The sequence below is a fragment of the Caenorhabditis remanei genome, chromosome IV (genome assembly GCF_010183535.1).
Source record: "Caenorhabditis remanei strain PX506 chromosome IV, whole genome shotgun sequence".
NCBI classification, from domain to species: domain Eukaryota; kingdom Metazoa; phylum Nematoda; class Chromadorea; order Rhabditida; family Rhabditidae; genus Caenorhabditis; species Caenorhabditis remanei.
The window spans coordinates 11,407,978-11,426,517 of record NC_071331.1 but is presented as its reverse complement, the minus strand read 5'-3'; the positions used below and the strand labels follow the sequence as shown (position 1 = coordinate 11,426,517).

Genomic DNA, 18,540 nt, shown 5'->3' with positions numbered 1-18,540 from the left:
TGAAACGGTTTACGTGTATGATAATTTGAACCCTTTTACTCTTAATTTTCCAAAAAATTTGTTAAAAAATAGGTGCCCATTTTTGAATCCAGGCCGAGACAAAGTTTGGTCCTGCCCGATTTCTGACAAGTCTGCTGAAAAGTGTTTTCGATGAGAAATTACAAATGACAGAGTATGGAATAGTATCATTGATCGTTGCCAGTTATCATATCTGAGTCATGAAACAGAATAATCTAGAAGAAATCTTTTGAAGATTGAGGTTGGATTAGTTAAGAACAAATATGCTAACCATTAAAAGAATGTGTTCATAGTTTTCAAGTTGATAGTTGAAGTTTGATCAAAGTATCGCAACTGAGATGGCTATTGGTTTTTTGAAAATATAGTTTTGATGAGCTAGAGAGTTGAACAATTTTAGAAATTTGAGCATTTTATGGAAAAATAACAACATTTATTATGATTCATATAAAAATGGGTATGGAAATATTAATTCTGCAATTGAAGTTATAGATAAGAAAAATGTGAGAAACGGGGTTTCAAATTAGTTTAACTCCACGTCTAATGGTTTATCAGTTTCAGAGATAAAAATACCGTAAAAACTGTATTAGAGCGACACCTTTAATAGAACGACACCTCTAATAGAACGACACCCATCTATACTCAGGATTCATGAATATGATTATCCCAGTGTATTTTCTTGGTTCTGATTAGAAGCAGCGTGAATAGTAACCTCTAGATCAACAAATAGAAATTTCAAAAAAGTTTTTTCCGTTTAACTTTAATGAGTTTCTGAAACCACACATTTTTCTGAGAGGCGGTTGAAAAATAGAGCGACATGTCGCTCTAATACAGTTTTTACGGTAACTAAAACTTTAGTCTTGAAACAGTGGTTTTCGACTTTCCAGATGGTTACTGAAAAGTGTTTTCGATGAGAAATTGGAAATGACAGAGATTGCAAATAATATCATTGAATTGAGATGTGCTGGTTATCAGTTATGATATCGGATTCATGAAACAGAATCATCTAGAAGAAATCTTTTGGAGACTGAGATTTTAGTTAAGAACAAAAGTATTAGCCATTAACAAGAAATTGTTCATGGTTTGCAAATTGATAGTTGAAGTTTGATCAAAGCGCAACTACATAAGATGGCTTTTGGATTTCTAGGAAAACATAGTTTTGATTAGCTAAAGAGTTGATTTGAACTGCTGCATTGACATCCGAAGAATATTACTTCTGATATGTTAGTTGTAAAACGGAAAAATTTTAGAAATTATAAAACTTCATTTAAAAATGACAACGTTTATTATGGCTCAAATAGAAATTGGTCTTGAAATACATATTATTTCAGGAATTGAAGTTATAGATAATAAAAATGTGAGAAAAGGGGTTTCAAATTAGTTGTCTTCCTCGTTCAATGAATTGATCACTTTCATAGACAAGGATAACTCAAACTTTATTCTTGAAACTGTGATTATTGTGCTTTCCTTATCTTCGGCTTTAAAGATGGTTACGGAAAAAGTGATTTCGATGGAAAATTACAAATGATAGAATTCGGAAAAGTATCAACAGGCTTGGTCGGAGAAAAATTTTCGGGAATCGGAGAATCGAAATTTTCTCCGAAAACAAAAGTCGGAGAATATGATATCCGACTTTTTCTCCGACTTTTTTTCTCGGAGAATCGGAGAATTTCGAAGAATTTCTCCGAAAAAAAGTCGGAGAATCGGAAAATCGTAGTATCTGATTCTTCGACTCCGACCAAGCCTGAGTATCAACCAATTGAGATGTGATGGTTACCAATTATGGTATCTGATTCATGAAACAGAACTAGCTAGGAGAAATCTTATGGAGACTGAGAACAAATGCAAGTTGATTACATCCCAACTTAGATGGCTATTTGGTTTTTTTTTGCAAAAACATAGTTGTGATAAAAGAGTTGAGCAATTTGTATGTACAGTACCGGTCTAAAGGTTGTAAACTTTGGCCGTTTTCAGTTAAAATTGTCCAATATTGAGAGTGTGTCATGGTAATACTGATTTTATGTTCAAGTAGTTTTTTAATGAATCATACAGATCAAAGGTAGAGCTTCATTTTTGTAGTTGACCACTTTTTTGTACGTACAGAGTTATGTCCCTAGAGTTATGGTCATTTTAAGACGACCGCTCGAAAATTGCACTATTTAAGAGGCAAAAATAACTCAAAAACTTTATTTTTGAAACAGTGATTTTCGACTATCTAGATGGTTACGGGGAAAGTGTTTTCGATGAGAAATTGGAAATGACAGAGATTGCAAATAATATCATTGAATTGAGATGTGCTGGTTACCAGTTATCATATCTGATTCATGAAAAATAATCATGTAGAAGAAATTTTTTGAAGATTGAGGTTTTAGTTAAGAACGAATGTGTTTGCCATTTACAAAAAAATTATTCATAGTTTGCAAATTGATAGTTGAAGTTTGATCTACATAAGATGGCTTTTGGATTACTAGGAAAACATAGTTTTGATTAGCTCAAGAGTTGAACAATTCTAGAAATTTGAAAATTTAATGGAAAAATGACAGCATTTATTATGACCCAAATAGAAATGGGTATGGAAATATGATTTTAGCAATTGAAGCTATGGATAAGAAAAATGGGAGAAAAGCGGTTTCGAATTAGTTGTGCTCCTCGTTTAATAGACATATCAATTTCAGAGATAAAAATAACTCAAACTTTATTCATGAAACAGTTTTTATTGTGCTGTCCTGATATACGGCTTTTTAAATAGTTGGTTACGGAAAAGTGTTTTCGATGAGAAATTACAAATGACAGAGATTTAGAAAAATTGTATTGAATTGTGTTGGTTACCAGTTATCATATCTGATTCATGAAACAGAATCATCTAAGTCTTTTGAAGACTGAAGTTTGAGTCATGCGGTAAATAATTAGGAACAAATGTATCAGACATTAACAAGGGATTGTTCATAGTTTACAATTTGATAGTTTAAGTTTGATCAAAGTATCGCAACTATTGATTTCTTGAAAAATTTTGATGAAAGAATTTAGCAATTTTCTTGTATTCTTAATGCATTGAAATCCGAAGAGTACTACTTATGATATGTTAGTTGTGAAACAGCAGGAAAGTACTTGTAAAAAGACAATTGAGATCACCGAACTTTTGAGTTTATTCCGAGTTAGATGGTATTTCTTGTTGGATTGAGTAAATCGAAGTTGTTCTTCAGAACATGAGCTTTTGGTATTCCGAACAGTTGACACTAGGCTTAATGAATTTTCGGAAGGAGAAGTTTTTATGACTTCGTTCTGAAACTGAAAAAAAACTTTGAGAATGTATCTAGCGCACCATTGCCATACTCCAAATGGTATTGGACTATTTGATGAAACGGAAAAGTAAAAAAAATTATTTGCTATAAAAATGGAATTATCAGGTCTCACATGAACTTTATGTTGGTGTCTTTTATATCAGATTAAACGAGATTGTAACGGCGCAGGTGATCGGATGTATGATCTTCTAAGGAGTATATTCAATGTTCCGATGATACTTATTTTGTGGAAATCTCATCTAGATTCAGTATTCAAAATTCAAATCTAAAGATAATTGGTGTGCCAGATTTATTTTTACAACAAGTGTGGCCATGAAAACCTATTACTTTTGAGAGGATAATAGTTTATCATACTTAAATTTTGAAACAGAAACTTCTTGAGGTCCAATTGATTGAAGCGGTTATCTCTCTTTTCAAATAAATTCCAGTGAGTTTTTGACATTTTCAACCGGAAATTTTTCCTGGACTTTGAATCTTGTTTTGTGTTCAGCTTGTGTGTACTTTTTTGCTATCAACACTTCGTTTTGTACTGTAGTAGTATGTACTGCTTCTGAAATAATTTGATCTATCATGAGGATCTATTCAACTAAACAAATTCGAAACTTTTGAAAACGATCTCTGAACTTTTTGACCTAAAAATAATCTGAGGTTATGTCTGAGCTTACTAGCTAGTTAGTCTAATCGAATCAATATGATAATCGACTTTCAGAATAAATATTCCATCTCAGGTTCAGAATCTTTGTCCTTGGAGCGTAATGGGCTTATCGAAAAAATGAGTTATGACTAGTGATTCATGAAACAGAAAAAGTATGCACAGGTTTTAAACACTAATTCATTGATGCTGGTGTCTATTAATAGTATATTTTCTACACGTAGCTTCAAAATTTCTAGAAATTTAAAAGAGAATGAGACTGAACTGAAGTCACCGAAATAGAAAACTGTTATGAGTCTCTCTTAAAACAGGAGAAAGAAATTGTTTAAATGGCTTTTTCTGTAGAGAAGTAAACAAAAAATTCTCGAAGAAAAGTATTTCTTGATCTATTCATGGCAACTTTCTGGATGGATGGTTCAAGTATAGACTTTAAGAAAAAAAAAACCCGGAAAATGATATAGCCGACAAATTTCCTAAACAAAATATAATTAATTTTCCGAGTATAGATGACTTACATTAAAGTTATGATCAAATGACTAAACATGTTCAGTTTCACTCTTCCTACTTTATCAGATGAGGCGTGAAGTTTTTGATAGTTCCTTTTTTTCATTCATCTTTCAAACCTCCCAATTTTACTGTGTCAATGAATCATTTTACTGAATGGAATAGCTACAAATACAATTCCATATCGTCCCAGTTGTAGATCATTTTAGTTGTTTTTCAGGATTACCAAGATTTATGAATATCTCAGTTTTGATAACTTTTATGTGAAACGGGATCAAAAAGTTGTAGAAAACTGATGTCAGAAAAAATTAGCTCGAGGACAAACGAACAATCATTACCCTTTGGTACCAACACTAAAATTGATAACTTGAAACACGACTTTCATAATGCTCACTTCCAGAATCTCCACTCCCGACCCATCTTCATCTTCCCAAAAATCGGGATGCCATTGGTTTGGAACTGCTCCATTCTGCTATCAGACATGTCCATCTGACTATGATTTCATCCGACAACACTCTGGAAGATGTGCTGATGGAACTGCGTGTATTCCTGATTCCAGTTTCGGGGAACCGTGTATTAAACTCTTTTCGTATCAGATGACGAAGAAGTTTTGTTGCAAGTGAGTCAGGAAACAGAGGCGGATTCAAATTTCATCTTGAATAAGATTATCCACATGAACGGAGTGTTATGAGTAGATTGAAACAGTTGAAAAGTTTGGTTCATCTGAATTTAAAAATTTCGAATTAGAATATTTATTTCTCACTGCTCCTCCATGTTATACTGTATTGATGCAAATCTTTAATCCCCATTTCCGAATTTTAGAATCCAATTTCCAGAAGTGACCCAGTGGACTGTTCATGGTCTGGACGATGGATGGGATCGGAGGACGCCTTCAATTTCTACTGTCGTTTCGATCCGGATCAGGGAAAATGTGGAAAATTGGAGTGCTCTGTGAATCATCCGCTGTTCAAAGCACATAATTCATCGTTTATTGGTAAGGAGTGTATTCGATGAATTAGGAAAGTAGTTTATTTATTCCTAATATTGAGATATTGAAACAGGAAGCATTATGAGGACACCTGTACGTTTTGATAAAAAATTGAACAAAAAATACCTGGAGCACCCTCAAATTTCAGTTCAAAATAGTATGACTCTATTCGCGAAAGCCATATCAAGAGTTGTCACAATCCTTTGAGAATTATAAAATATTCCATCTTTTGACAACAAAAACGAACTACTGAAACCAGTCGAGATTTGATTTGAAAAAAAGAACAGTCAAGAAGCATCACTAAGAATCGTATCCCATTATATTATCTAGCTGAAACTGTTTTCATTTTATCTGCAGAAGGCGAAAACTGTGATGAACTTCGAATGTGGAATCTGCGTGGAAAGGCTTCTTGTGGATATATTGCGTGGTTTGAGAGAGGAGAATATCGGAATGGATGGTACAAGACATTCTAACTTTTGACTGGGAAAAATGTATTTCAGTTTCAGAATGTTTATTTATTTTGTGTGTAAATTTGATATGCATTACGTAAAGAGTTAATTTTATTTGAAAAAAAACGAGATATCAATTTTGAGTCTGCTCTCAAACAATTATTTATTATAAACTTTGAAACGCAACAAGAATGGCCAATTGAAAGTTTTACTGTCTCACAACAAGCTTATTTTTCAGGTAAAATATATTAAGTATTCATTCCGGAAAGTGCATGCCCATGACAACCTGATAGGTTAGGATTGAATCATGTTTAAGAGGGTTCGAAGTTAGTAAAAACAATGGCCTAGATTTGGAAACATACACTTTGAAATAATGTTGCTGTAAGAAGTACTGTAAGTAGTGTTATCTAAAATCAGAAAAAATCAGGATGATCATTCATCTGGTAAATACTAAAACTCAATATGATTTTCTGAAACATGAAATTTTTGTATTGAAGGTGCTCTCCCAGTGCTTACAACTTCCGATATTTCAAAGCAAAGTTGCGACTGAAATAGATTTTATTTTATTTCTCGTTGAAACGAAACGAAACGAAAGTTAGTTGAGAATCAAAAGAAGAATCTGCTTCAGAAAATAATGAAAATGCCACTGAAATCATCAAGCGTGCTTCAGAATCCAAGTCATCTATTCAAAACTTCATTATTTTTACTTTGGCGGTTCTCATTTCAATTCTCATTTCTATTTTTTCCTACTTTATACCTCTTGATCTGTCGCTTTGGGGAATCAAATTCAACCTTGAGAAGTCGAATAAATGTTTCTTTTCGAAAACTGGCAGTTTCATAGTGTTTATGAAAATGAAAATTTGTTCAAAGCATGATGGTCTTATGCTCTTGTAATAATATCTGGATAATGAAAAATTGGGATAACTAATACAAGTTCTTCAGTTAGTTTCATTTATCAAATTATTATTTTATCTGTTTTCTTAGTGAATACTTTAAGGGGCAATTTCAAAATATTTTATATGTCCATTTAAAGACAACGTTTTACTTTATCTCTTTTTCAAAATTTGGGAGCTCCCCACTAGGCTTCTAAGTAAGAATTTAGATGAAGACTTCTCAACTTTCCGTCATTTCCATTTTTTCTATATTTTGAGACATGACAAGTGACGAAACCATTCATTAATGCTTGGCACACAGTATTCCTAAATATTTGTTCGTGTCTTTTACTATTATAAAAGTGAAAGGGAGTATAAATACTCCCATTCACTCTATCTTCTTTCATTTCAATTATAAAAATATCCGATGGCAACTTTGAATAGAGATGTGAATTTGAAGGTATTAATAGCGAATGCACCACCAATTGTGATAGTTAAACTATTCGCGGAACTGATTCTTGTGAGTCCTCGTCTGATTGAGAAGGTACGTCAATCTGTTTCATTTCAAATCGAACGTCATCTATTCAGACTTTCGAAGACATAAAATTCAACCGATTATGCTTAAAGCATTCTCTGAATTTTTTGATGCTACTTTTCCGGTATTGCTAGGTGGTTCCGATATTCCGAGTCATGACTGTCGGGATTTGTTGTTCAAACTTTTACAAAAACAGAATCCGGGAATGTTTAGAATTGCAGGAAATGGACACATTACACTATTTGGTGAGAGATGAGATAGTTGGGTATAACACTCGAATTCAGATGATGAAACTGAAAATGAGGAGGATATGTAGTGACAACGACACGGAAGAAACTGAGGAATCAGAAGAAGAAGTCGCTTCTAAAAATGAAGAAGAGGCGACTGAAATCATCGAAAGTGCTCCAGAACCGAAGCGGACTCTCCAGAATCTTGCACTTTTCACTCTTGCTCTTCTTATTCCAGTTCTAATTTCTTTTTTCTTGTACAATTTGGATCTCCAGGATTGGGAGGTCAAGTTAATAGATTTTTGAATAAAGAGTGTTCAATTCGATTCGCAAACTAAAAAAGACTAGAAGCGTTTGATGAGATTCCGGCAATGAAGTTGATTGTTTCTTGACTATCTGAGTTTTTCAAATGTAAAGAAGTTTATAGAAAGCGTCTATACATATATTAAATAAAACATTTCTTGTTTGATATTTTGAAGGAAACGTTTTGAGACTCATCATTCAAACCGAGGGAAGAATTCCTTAATCTTCTCATAAGTCTTTTCCTACTCTTCCCTTGTCTTTCTCGAAAATTTCCCAAAAATTTTGCCACCAAATTGTGTCCTTTCCCCGTCATGTACAGTTGCACTTATTCCTCTTCCACTCGAAAAAATATGTGAAAAAGTTCAAGGTCTTTTTCAAAATTGGCGTCCGTCTTTCATGTCAAAAGTTTTTATTTATTCTCGCTCTCATCTAAAAAGGGGACATCTCTCTCTTCTAACAACTATTCCGACGTCATCAGTTTCTCTTTTGTTTTTCACTTTTTCTCGTTGTGCTCAGTGAGTTCTCTTGCTATGTTTACTAGTTTTGGATGAAGAAACGTGCGAGATTCAATGTGTTTTCCAGATGACAGAGCATAGCCAGATTAGTGCATCAGGTGGTTGATCAGCTCTAATACTGATAAAAGATTATACTATTTTTCTAATATTAGATTGTAAAGGGCGGTGTATATACTTTTTGACCAAAGACTACAGTTTTTATAACAGGGAAAAAATGGAATATTGATGAGGACGGTCATAGTGTGTAAACCACGTATAGTGACAACTATTTGTTCAGACCAAAGATTTTTTCACAAACTATGAAACTATTTTCTATGTGAGCAGTTTTTCCGTTTTTTTTAATGGAGATTTGAAAGTTTTTGTTGTGTTCATAGCGGAATTGGAAAAAGTCATCAATTTTTGATAAGATATCTGAAATTTATAAACAACGAAGGCGAAACGGTAAATTTATTCATCAAATTCAAAGAAAACTTTCTGACTAACTACAGTAACTCGAAGGCGCATGGCTTGTTTTGCGTTGGAGGTCTCGCAGCGAAGAACATTTTCAACATTTTTTCAACTTTCGTTTGAATTTTCTGATTTTTTGTTAAAATTTGTGATTTTTAATAGTTTTGCCGCATTTTTCTTATTAGAATTTATAAATTTAACGATCGATTTAGATATTTTCAAATAAATTGTTCAGTTTTTATAAACTTTTACCTAAGTTTTCATGAAGAAGATGTTGCTTGTAATCTGTCGCTCGCAAAAGAGAAATCTCCGCTTTTTCAATTTAAAAGCTTTTGTTCATTGCAAAAATGTTATTTTCTTTCAGCAAAGTTGAATTTTTTCACAATTTTTCACAAAACAAAGTAAAAACTTTTTTTCGAAAGTCCAAAGGCTATCCCACACTTTTCACTCTTATCTTCTTCCTATCTCTTTCTTTTTTAATATTTCCAATGATTTTTGATTCATCCTCTGCCCTGTTTCCCTCCTTTCGGCACGTATTCATTCTTTTTCTGTCTGCCCCGCCCACTCTCTATCCCTCTGGTTGTTCTGCTACTGCTCGCTTTTCGAACCACTGCGCGAACTGAGCAAACGAGAGAGTGTGTCGGATCGAGAGGGTGCTGGACACGTCGAGAAGGCCATTCGATTCGAGAGAAACGACTTCTCGGAAGAGACGGAGACACTTATGATGGTTACTACTAGAGCCTTTCCTCCTCCTTCTCCCCCTTTTTTCCGTTCATTTTCGATGCCCACGTGCGGTTTTCTACTCCTCTTTTACTCTATTTGACCTTTCTCTCATTTTTTTTCTCTTTTCGGAGAAAAAATGGGACAATTTTTGTTTGGACGCTCTCTCTTCTAACTCGAATCCCAAATTTTCCCAGCTTCCTCCTCTTCTCGATCTCAAAAATTCTTTCTCTTTGTTCTCCGTTTCTTGTCTTCTTTTCTTCCGAAATCCACCAAAAAAGTGTAAGTAACACGAGCTTGACCCCAACATATGCTGCTGTAGAAATGACGCAATTCACCTTCGAGTAGGTCTCTTTTTTCTTCATCGTTTCATTGCTCTCCCACACTTCTGCCAGCTATCACCACGTTTCTCTTATCTCTCGAGTGTTCGTCATACTGTTTTGTGATTTTCGGTTTAGGATGCCGCCGCCACCCCGTCGCTTCTGCTTCTGCACCGTGTGACTCTTTTTTTGCCACGGTTTTTTATTGCATCAACATTTTGCATCATGGAGAAAAATTAGAGACAAAAACGGTTGTTATGTCCTGAATTTTGACATCATTTACAGTCTTGAAGTCTCTAATTATTTAATTTATGAGCCGTTCCGATTTTTAAGTTTTTCGCTTATTTTCAAAGAGCATTTTCAAGATTTTTTACGACAAAAGCCGTTTCTTTAGCAACAATCATTATTCTAACCGTTTTGAATGAATCAGTCATTAATTTATCACGAAAATCAGCATTTCCTTCCGAAAAATCTTGAATTCACTCTTTTTCAACGCGAAATTCGAAAATTTGAATTTAAAAGTTCAAACATCTTCGCACATTTCGTTGTTCATTTTGGTTTTTTAGATGTTCTCCGCTGTGAATACTATAAAAAACCAGCAATTTACTCATCCCATTTTTCAAAAAACCACTCGCAAAATCTTCTTTTTCATCGGCTTTCTAAATACCAAATCGCTTTCTGGCCGATTTCTGGGCGTGTTCCACGTGGTATCAATTAACACAGTTCGTACCTTCCGATTCCGATTTCTAATAGACCAAAAGTCCTTTTTTCGGTAACCTTTCGGTTTCATCTTCTGCACGAGTGAACCAATGATTCTTATCCAATAAAACTGATGATTTATTGCCGACGTTTCAATTTTTTTCTTTTTTCATCATCTTCTCGTCTCCATCTTTCTAAACGAATATCAGTTACAATGTGGTCATTTTTGTTTTCTTCGCCTTGTCTCTGTTGATAAGAACGTTTCAACCTTCAAAAATCTATCTAATTTCTGATTTCTTTCAGTCCAACTCAACCCAATAAACCACCAAAAATGCACATCATTCCACCCGGTCTCTACCGGGTCGATGTGCTCATTCTGATCTCATATCAAATGTGTCACTTCTTCTCCATTCAACAGTTATTCCCGATCTTCCTCAACTACACACCAAAAACTGCTTGCGTTGAGACAGCACAAGGTTAGTTGAATTGAAAAAAAAAGAACTGAAGAGAGTGGGATTCGAACCCACGCCCCCGAAGGGACTGGTGCCTTAAACCAGCGCCTTGGACCGCTCGGCCATCTCTCCACGTGTTGGAGACAGGTCAGAGTGGTAGTTATAAAATCGGGGCGATGCCGGCGGAGCGATAAGAGAAAGAGAGAAATTATTGTCGATTTGAAATTAAATTTCCCAATTTTCAGGAAAAGTATGCTACGATGTGCCGAAAAGCAAGTGTCTTCAGTACGATAACTTCCCAAATGTATGCGCCAATCTCACTGGAACTGCCCTTTCCGAATGCCACACTACAAAATCTCACAGCTATTACTCCTCAGCTGCCATGGAATTCGAAATCTACTGCCGTCCAGGATGGAAAGATTTCCGTCCGGCATTCGTTCAATACGTTGGAGTTCTCATCGGAAATATCATTTTGGGATATGTAGCTGATCAAATGGGAAGAAAGAAGACGTTCATTCTGTCAATGCTCATCGGAATCCCATCTCTTTCCCTCTCTGCTACATTCAATTCCATCGCTGCATTCTATTTCTTCCGTGCTCTCACTGGAATCGGAATCGCTGGAACTATGATTGTCGGATGGGCGTACTTCTCGGAATTAGTGTCACCTCATCAGAGATTCAAGTTGAGAACTTTCAGTAACTGGGCGAATGCTCGTATTATGCTCACTTTGGTTGCTCTTCTCACTGGTGAATGGCGTCTTTCGTCTCATGTCTCTGCCTGTATCTCACTCATTACTCTTGCCATTGTCTATTTCATTCTTCCGGAATCTCACATTTGGCTTCGCAAGAAGGGACGATATGAGGAAGCTGAAGAAAGTCGGAAAAGAATCGCTGCTCTCGCTGGAATTGAGTTTGTTCCAAGTGAGTTTATTTTGGAAATTTGGAAACTTTATTTGAATAAAACATCGATTTTCAGTGCCACCACCAGAGAAAGTTGAGAACGCTGAACCAGAGAAGGCAGTCAACATTCTCACTGTCTTCGGCGATCCACAACTCCGCAAGAACATTCTTATCCTTTGGCTTATGTGGTTCGTGACGGGAATGACCGCCTATTTGACTGATTTGTGCGGAGGAGACATGACAGCGAACTTCTGGATTGGACAGTTCCTTTCGGGAATCTTGCTCTCGGTTGTCAGAATTGTAAGTGGGACTTCTTTTTCAGCAACGAAATTAACAGAAATAATTCGTTTTTAGCACTTTTTGAAGCTGAAAATGCAATATTTATCATAGTGCCGAGCCGGGCCTTGCCAGCGAAATCAGGGCCCGGCCCGAATGCCCGGTTTAATTGGCGCCAAAGTTAAAATTTTCAATTTTTTTTTCGAAATTCTAAAAAATCATCAGAATTGGGCTCATTTTCGATGAAAAATTGAAAAAAATCTGGAAAAAAGTGTCATTTTTTGAATCCGGCCTTCCCAGGCCGGGCCGGGTCTTGACAACTATGACATTTACCAATTTTCCAGATCATGGGTTTCGCCGATGGATACCTTCCATGGATGGGCCGCCGTTTCGTTCTCCTCTCGTGTCAATCTCTCGCAATCTTCTTCTTCGGATGCGTCATTGCCTTCTTGTATGCCGGAGATAAGGGTCAATGGTACTACACTGCAGTCTACTTGGCTTCATTCGTCTTCACTTCAATCTGTTGGGAACCATGTTATTTGTGTGCTTCTGAATTGATGCCGACCGATGTTCGTGCCACGTCGACAGCTTCCTGTTCGATCGTCGGACGGTTCGCCAATATTGGAGCTTCCATGCTTGTGAGTTTTAATCGATTTTATTCAAAAGTAAAACTTGATTCCAGAGTGGTCTCAAAACGATCTACGAGCCAGGAGTCCATATGATCTCAATCAGTTTGGGTCTCACTAACGTCATCGCCGCCTACTTCTTCCTCCAAGAAACCAAGAATTGTAGTCTTGACAAGGCTGGAACTGCCGCATCGAAACCAGTGGAGAAAGCGTAAGTTTCTGCTTTCAGAAGTATATTTTAAATGCATATTTTTTTTGCAGAAACGAGCAAGAAATGAAGGATCTCATCGACAGAACCGTCGCCGAAGATGTCGAAAAGAAGTAGTTTCACACCGATTCTAATATTTTTCTTACCTCATTTTTATTCTCCACTCGTCTTCCAGTATTTTTGTTATTCTGTTCCATTTTTTACTTTTTTATCCACATCTTGCATAGCATAATCCAACACACACCCCTCACGTTTCATTCCCCAATCTGAAATTTTGTTTTTTGTAAAACGTTTGGAAGTTTTTAATAATAATGATAAAATCGGCTTACGTGACCTAGCCCTCTTTTTTTTCTCCCCAATTAACCCGGTCAGATCGTTATCTTTGTGCATATAAGCTGGGCGAATCAGCAGAATAGCCTCATCTTGGAATTTTATAACCCAACGATCGACGTTATCAACATCTGATGGCGCCGAAACCCAATCCACCACCGAAAGAAGACACGTGGGCGTTCCAGCCCATCGGTTCACCGTTCCCACCGAGTCCAGTGAAATGTATGGGAGAGCAGAATATGTATGTGGCTCTGTGGTACAAACACGGAAAGCCGATCCATGGACGCTCGTGGAATAACGGAGGAGTCGTCGAGTGTTCATTCCCGTATAAGGAGGCGGAGTTGACGACAAAGGCTCAATTGGAAGGACAGATTCAGGTGCTTCAATATGTTGGAGACCATAACAATCAAGGTGAGCCAGGGTTATCGTTTTAGGTACGCTGGATTAGGCTTTCCATCCAGGCTGCAAAATGCCCGCCCGACGCGCCTTACCATTCTCGGCGTGACACCCTCCTTTCATTGCTCCCCTTTCTCCGTAGACTTGTGGTGCGAAGGTTTGGTCTAGTGGTTAACAGTCTTGTTTTTCAATTTGCTCCTTCCGAGTTCGAACTTTTCGCTGCAAACTTGTTTTGTTTTGTTTTTTTTTAATTGGGAAAGAGTGGCAGGTTTTTTCCCGCCCAAATGGAAAGCCTACTCTATATTTGGAATCGGCTATTTCTAGGGCCACTCGGACCGCTAGAACTATGCCGCTTGTTGATTTTTTCAATAGGATTATCCAAATATCTGACCATCGCTGAACGTAGATTTGATTAGTATATTTAGAATCTCAGTAACTGAAAAAAACTTTCCAATTTCCAGGATTCTGGTACGAGTGGATCAAGTACAAGGACCGTATCGAGAAGATCGATGACAAGCATCAACTCTTCCGTTGTGGAGACTCTTTCCCAATCTTCTGGAAGAGAAAGGAAGGAAATCTTCTCGGATATGTTGACAACAAGACCGAGGAGGCTTGGTTCTCTTTCAACGGAAAAGTTATCAAACAAGTTGGACCCCAATTGAATGATATGTACATTATCACTCGTAACTGTATTGGAGGACCACCACACTGTGAATGTGACAACTGTCCGAAGCCACCGCCACCACCACCAATTCCACCACCAGGCCCACCACCACCACGTGTCATGCACGACGAATGGATCGATATCCGTGAGGGAGATCCGTTCCCGACTCGCAAGTTGGTTCAAGCGTTGGACAAGACTTTGGACACTTTGCCTGGAGTCAACCCAGATCAATATGTCGCATTGTGGTACATGCAGGGAGAACCTGTCATGGGTCGTGTCTGGAACGAGGGAGGAAAGGTTTGTAGCTAATAGACTGCTGGAATTTCTTACAAAATACATTTCAGGTCGCTGCCAACTTCTCTTGGTTCAACAATGAATACTGCAAGGGTGTTGGATCCATCCAACTTCTTGTTCGTCTCGGACCACATGTCGTTGGATACGAATACGGATGGATTCCATTCCCAGAAGCGGCCACTTTCGAGGAGGGCAAAACTTGGAAGCCAGTCCACGTCAACAACCACAAGGGAGATATCTCTGTGGGAGTTGTCAACTTGGCTGGTGGAAAGCAGATCCTTGCCAAAGTTGACGTCCGTAACGAATCGTATGGATACGGTTACCAAGGAAAGGAGATCGCTGCCCGTGGACCTGCATGTGCTTCAAGTGTTACTGTCCTTTGTCGTAAGGCTCTGCCTGGATACAAACTTGACGGTTAGAAGTTAGAAAAACGACGTCATCGATCCGAAAGCCATACTGTGGTTGCCCTTCTTCCACCATTCTTTGAATAAAATTGTGTTTGAGATATTTGTTTTTTTCTGTTGCAACTGTTTCATTTCTTCAAACTGAGTTTCTAGAAACAGTAATGTAACTTTTTAATAACACTACCTAAAAAAAAACCTGAATCATATTTTCACTAGAAGCGTCCTCTTCCAACGGTTTTGAGTTTTCGTTTTTCTTTAGTACGAAAGCATAAGGTCCTATTTTTGGTCCCCCATTTTCGTTGCTCGTTCGGGTCATCAACTGTATTTTCTACGAGCAACAATAACTCTCTGGCGCAAAGAATCTCGAAAACTGTATTTACTTATTCTGTATTTACTGTTTCGAAAATGTGTTATCCCTGTTTGTAGCTTCACGAAGACACTCGAATACTTTCAACTTTTTAAATGGAAACAACAATTTTCGAAAAGTTGACCTGAACGAAAGACTTGATTCCTCCTAATATCGAGTCGATATTTCACATAATTTCACATAACTTTCACATAACTAATGGAACTACATTGACAGCTACCTTGTTATTTTAAAGGTGCATACGGCCTGACAGCCAGAAGGTCTCGCAACGAAAACGTCTTCTGTAGATCAATAGACAATCAATAAATGAAAATTTTATCTCACGGTTTCTTAATCGGTGGAAAAATTTAACGCATACATATATTTTCTCCGTTTCATAAGGTCTAATTTAACTTTATTCTTAACTTTATTATTATTTTAAACTCAATTCTTGCTTTAACATTAATTGTTTCTTCTTCCAGAATGTCTCTTCCGTTGTGTCAATTCCCATTGTTGATACATGTCGAAATTTTCAAACATCTCGAATTGGAATCAATATTTATGTTGAGTTTGTGCTCCGAAAACACAAAAAAACTGGTTCAGAGAATCAGACTGAAAGCAAAAAAGTTGAGATACAGTATTGACGACGATCAGATTTCGGTCCTTGGTGGATTCACTGACGATGAGCGTGACTTGGAATTTATAACAAATATGAAATGTGTCACGTCTATTTCTAGAAAAAAGACAATTTCAGTAAAATTAGGAGGAGAGCCAATCAAGTGCAGGTAAAATTATCTTCCGTTCCCCAACTCTTAGTTGAATTTTTTTTTCAGATTTGAAAGAAGCAGTCATACTTTGAAATATCTCGAGCCGGAGAATAAAAATGTTCTAGAATTGCTCAAGAACCATGTTGATTCCTTGTTCCACTCAAAGCCAATTATCCAATTAAAACTTCATTCTCCCGACTCTCTCTCCACTTCAAACATCTTTGATGATATCTCAGACACCAGTTTCATGTTTGAAAATCTCGATGCATCTGGAATAGAAAAGCATCTGACCAATTATCCCAATCATCACAGTCTTGAATTTTTCTCGGATCTTACTAAACGAGATTTGAAGCAATACTCAAAGATTTGGGAGATCGAGGGATTAGCATTGCGAGGTTCCCGTTTGATCTCTTCTAGAGCTATGAAATATTTCTCTGGTCGTTGTTTGATTCTTCACAATGCGGAAATAATGTACTCACCTCTGATTAAAATGATTCGAAAATGGCAGAAGAAAGAGGGACTCCACAACTTGCATGCAGTGGTTATACATACATTTGCTAGCGATGATTTTATCGATGAGTTGTTAGATGAATTGAATGTATTGGATTGGGATGGAATCAGACGTCCAAAGATGTTTAACTATGACCCAAGGTAAGTTTTTTTCTTAATTGATATTAGCCTAAAGGTGAAGAGAGTGTACTTCTTTCAGAATAATCAACAACTCAAAGAGTATGATTGACTTCTCCGATGCGTACGACATCCAGCAGGAAGATGGAGGGACGTGGGGATCTATCATAGCAGCTAAGAATCAAATTGCTTTTGTGGTCTGGGATTAAAAATTGTTCAGAACTATGCTCTCTTTGTATCTCTCTTTGTTTACAACTTCTTTTTCTGTTTTATAAAGCTCTTTTATAATTGATTTGTCCTAATAATGAAGATGAATACCGTATAGTTTCAGCTTCAATGTTCACAATCAGTTGAATAAGAACTAAAAAAAACCCATGAAAAATTCATTTCTACTGCTACTGTTTCAATGAATTGTTTTAAACGATTCAGAAAAAACCAAAAGCTGATGACAGGTCGGTTATATCTCTAATCTCATCATATACAAAACCCCTCAATAGGATGGCTGGCATCTGCCACTATTATAATTGGAGAGCAGTTACAAGTGAATAGATGGTATCGCAACAAGCACACATAGCTATGCAACCTAACGATTTCGCAGTATCGAAATTTCGCAATACAGAATACAATACAGAATGAATTAGAACCGCCTACGGTTTCACATACATACAGTACCGGACAAAAAGATATCAAGTTTTGGTTTTTCGACCATAACTTGTTTCAAATTGGTCGGATTGACTTGAAACTTTGGGAAAACATTTATTGTAGAGTTATTGTTAATTTTAGTTAACATTCTGGGTGAAAAATCATTTTTTACAAGTTTTTTGTAAAATTTTCGAAAATCGTGAAAAATCAAAAATTGGATATTTTTATTTCCATGACCGGTGTATCAAAAATAGAGCGTATATTTAGTGTTTATAATTGTTTTCTAATACAAACAGTCCTGATGTTTATTTTTTGATCACTGGACCCCTACTTTTGACTTGTTACCCATATCTCCCGGGCTGTCAAAGATTGGTAGTACTAATATATGGAGTTGTACACTTCAAACATCTGTAAAACTTGTATTTTTGCAGGAAACAATGTAAAAGTGTACCAAACTATTAAGAAGAATGTGGAAAACCTGAGTGTGACATTTTTATCTTGATAGAACCCCTCAACCAATTTTTAGAGACCTCCGATTATCAAATACTGCATATCTGATATCGATGTATGACCAGTTCCGGAGCGAAATTATACATTTATTCGGTATCTTTGGTTATTTGAACGTATGAAACCTGTTATTTGAACAATTGTGAATATTCTGAGCCTAGTTTCGGTACACAATTTTGTATTAATAATGTTGAATCACTCGCTGGAATGTTACTCTCACTGGGTTGAAAGTATCAAAACTATGTGTTTTTGTTTTTACTGAAAATTCATAGTGTATTGATGGCATATTTGATCATTCACGTCAGAAAAGAACCTAGATGAGTTTTAAAATGCTAGAAGTGTCCTCTCGCACATTTTCTCAACTTTTCATGAGAGAGCCAAAAGATGCTGTCAAAATATGATCCCGACGAAGTTTCTTTTCAATGTAACAATACCTCAACAACTAATCATTCATCAAATTTTGGTTCAGAATATCCAAAATTGTTCAAATAACAGGTTTCATACGTTCAAATAACCAAAGATACCGAATAAATGTATAATTTCGCTCCGGAACT

At 36.5% G+C, this 18,540-nt stretch overlaps 6 protein-coding genes across 6 annotated transcripts; 4 read left to right on the top strand and 2 right to left on the bottom strand.

Moving 5' to 3' along the window:
* Positions 1–4,859: 4,859 nt before the first annotated feature.
* Positions 4,860–5,934, top strand: GCK72_013311 (uncharacterized protein; the record flags this gene model as incomplete). The annotated part of the gene is made up of 3 exons (XM_053729790.1): positions 4,860–5,092; positions 5,310–5,467; positions 5,792–5,934. 3 exons carry the CDS (start codon positions 4,860–4,862, stop codon positions 5,932–5,934), a joined length of 534 nt encoding a protein of 177 aa, XP_053584562.1.
* Positions 5,935–10,879: 4,945 nt separating this feature from the next.
* Positions 10,880–13,126, top strand: GCK72_013310 (uncharacterized protein; the record flags this gene model as incomplete). The annotated part of the gene is made up of 6 exons (XM_053729789.1): positions 10,880–11,024; positions 11,246–11,920; positions 11,976–12,199; positions 12,520–12,813; positions 12,858–13,012; positions 13,063–13,126. The coding sequence occupies 6 exons, from the start codon at positions 10,880–10,882 to the stop codon at positions 13,124–13,126; spliced, it is 1,557 nt and encodes a 518-aa protein (XP_053584561.1).
* A 66-nt stretch (positions 13,127–13,192) lies between these two features.
* On the bottom strand, positions 13,193–13,660 carry GCK72_013309 (uncharacterized protein; the record flags this gene model as incomplete). Its single annotated transcript, XM_053729788.1, has 2 exons — positions 13,193–13,275; positions 13,339–13,660. 2 exons carry the CDS (start codon positions 13,658–13,660, stop codon positions 13,193–13,195), a joined length of 405 nt encoding a protein of 134 aa, XP_053584560.1.
* On the top strand, positions 13,474–15,112 carry GCK72_013308 (uncharacterized protein; the record flags this gene model as incomplete). The annotated part of the gene is made up of 3 exons (XM_003101158.2): positions 13,474–13,750; positions 14,197–14,696; positions 14,744–15,112. The coding sequence occupies 3 exons, from the start codon at positions 13,474–13,476 to the stop codon at positions 15,110–15,112; spliced, it is 1,146 nt and encodes a 381-aa protein (XP_003101206.2).
* Positions 14,034–16,745, bottom strand: GCK72_013307 (uncharacterized protein; the record flags this gene model as incomplete). Its single annotated transcript, XM_053729787.1, has 4 exons — positions 14,034–14,131; positions 14,183–14,677; positions 14,737–15,044; positions 16,690–16,745. The coding sequence occupies 4 exons, from the start codon at positions 16,743–16,745 to the stop codon at positions 14,034–14,036; spliced, it is 957 nt and encodes a 318-aa protein (XP_053584559.1).
* GCK72_013306 (uncharacterized protein) lies at positions 15,927–17,046 on the top strand (the record flags this gene model as incomplete). The annotated part of the gene is made up of 3 exons (XM_053729786.1): positions 15,927–16,228; positions 16,277–16,861; positions 16,920–17,046. The coding sequence occupies 3 exons, from the start codon at positions 15,927–15,929 to the stop codon at positions 17,044–17,046; spliced, it is 1,014 nt and encodes a 337-aa protein (XP_053584558.1).
* Between the last annotated feature and the right edge of the window lie 1,494 nt (positions 17,047–18,540).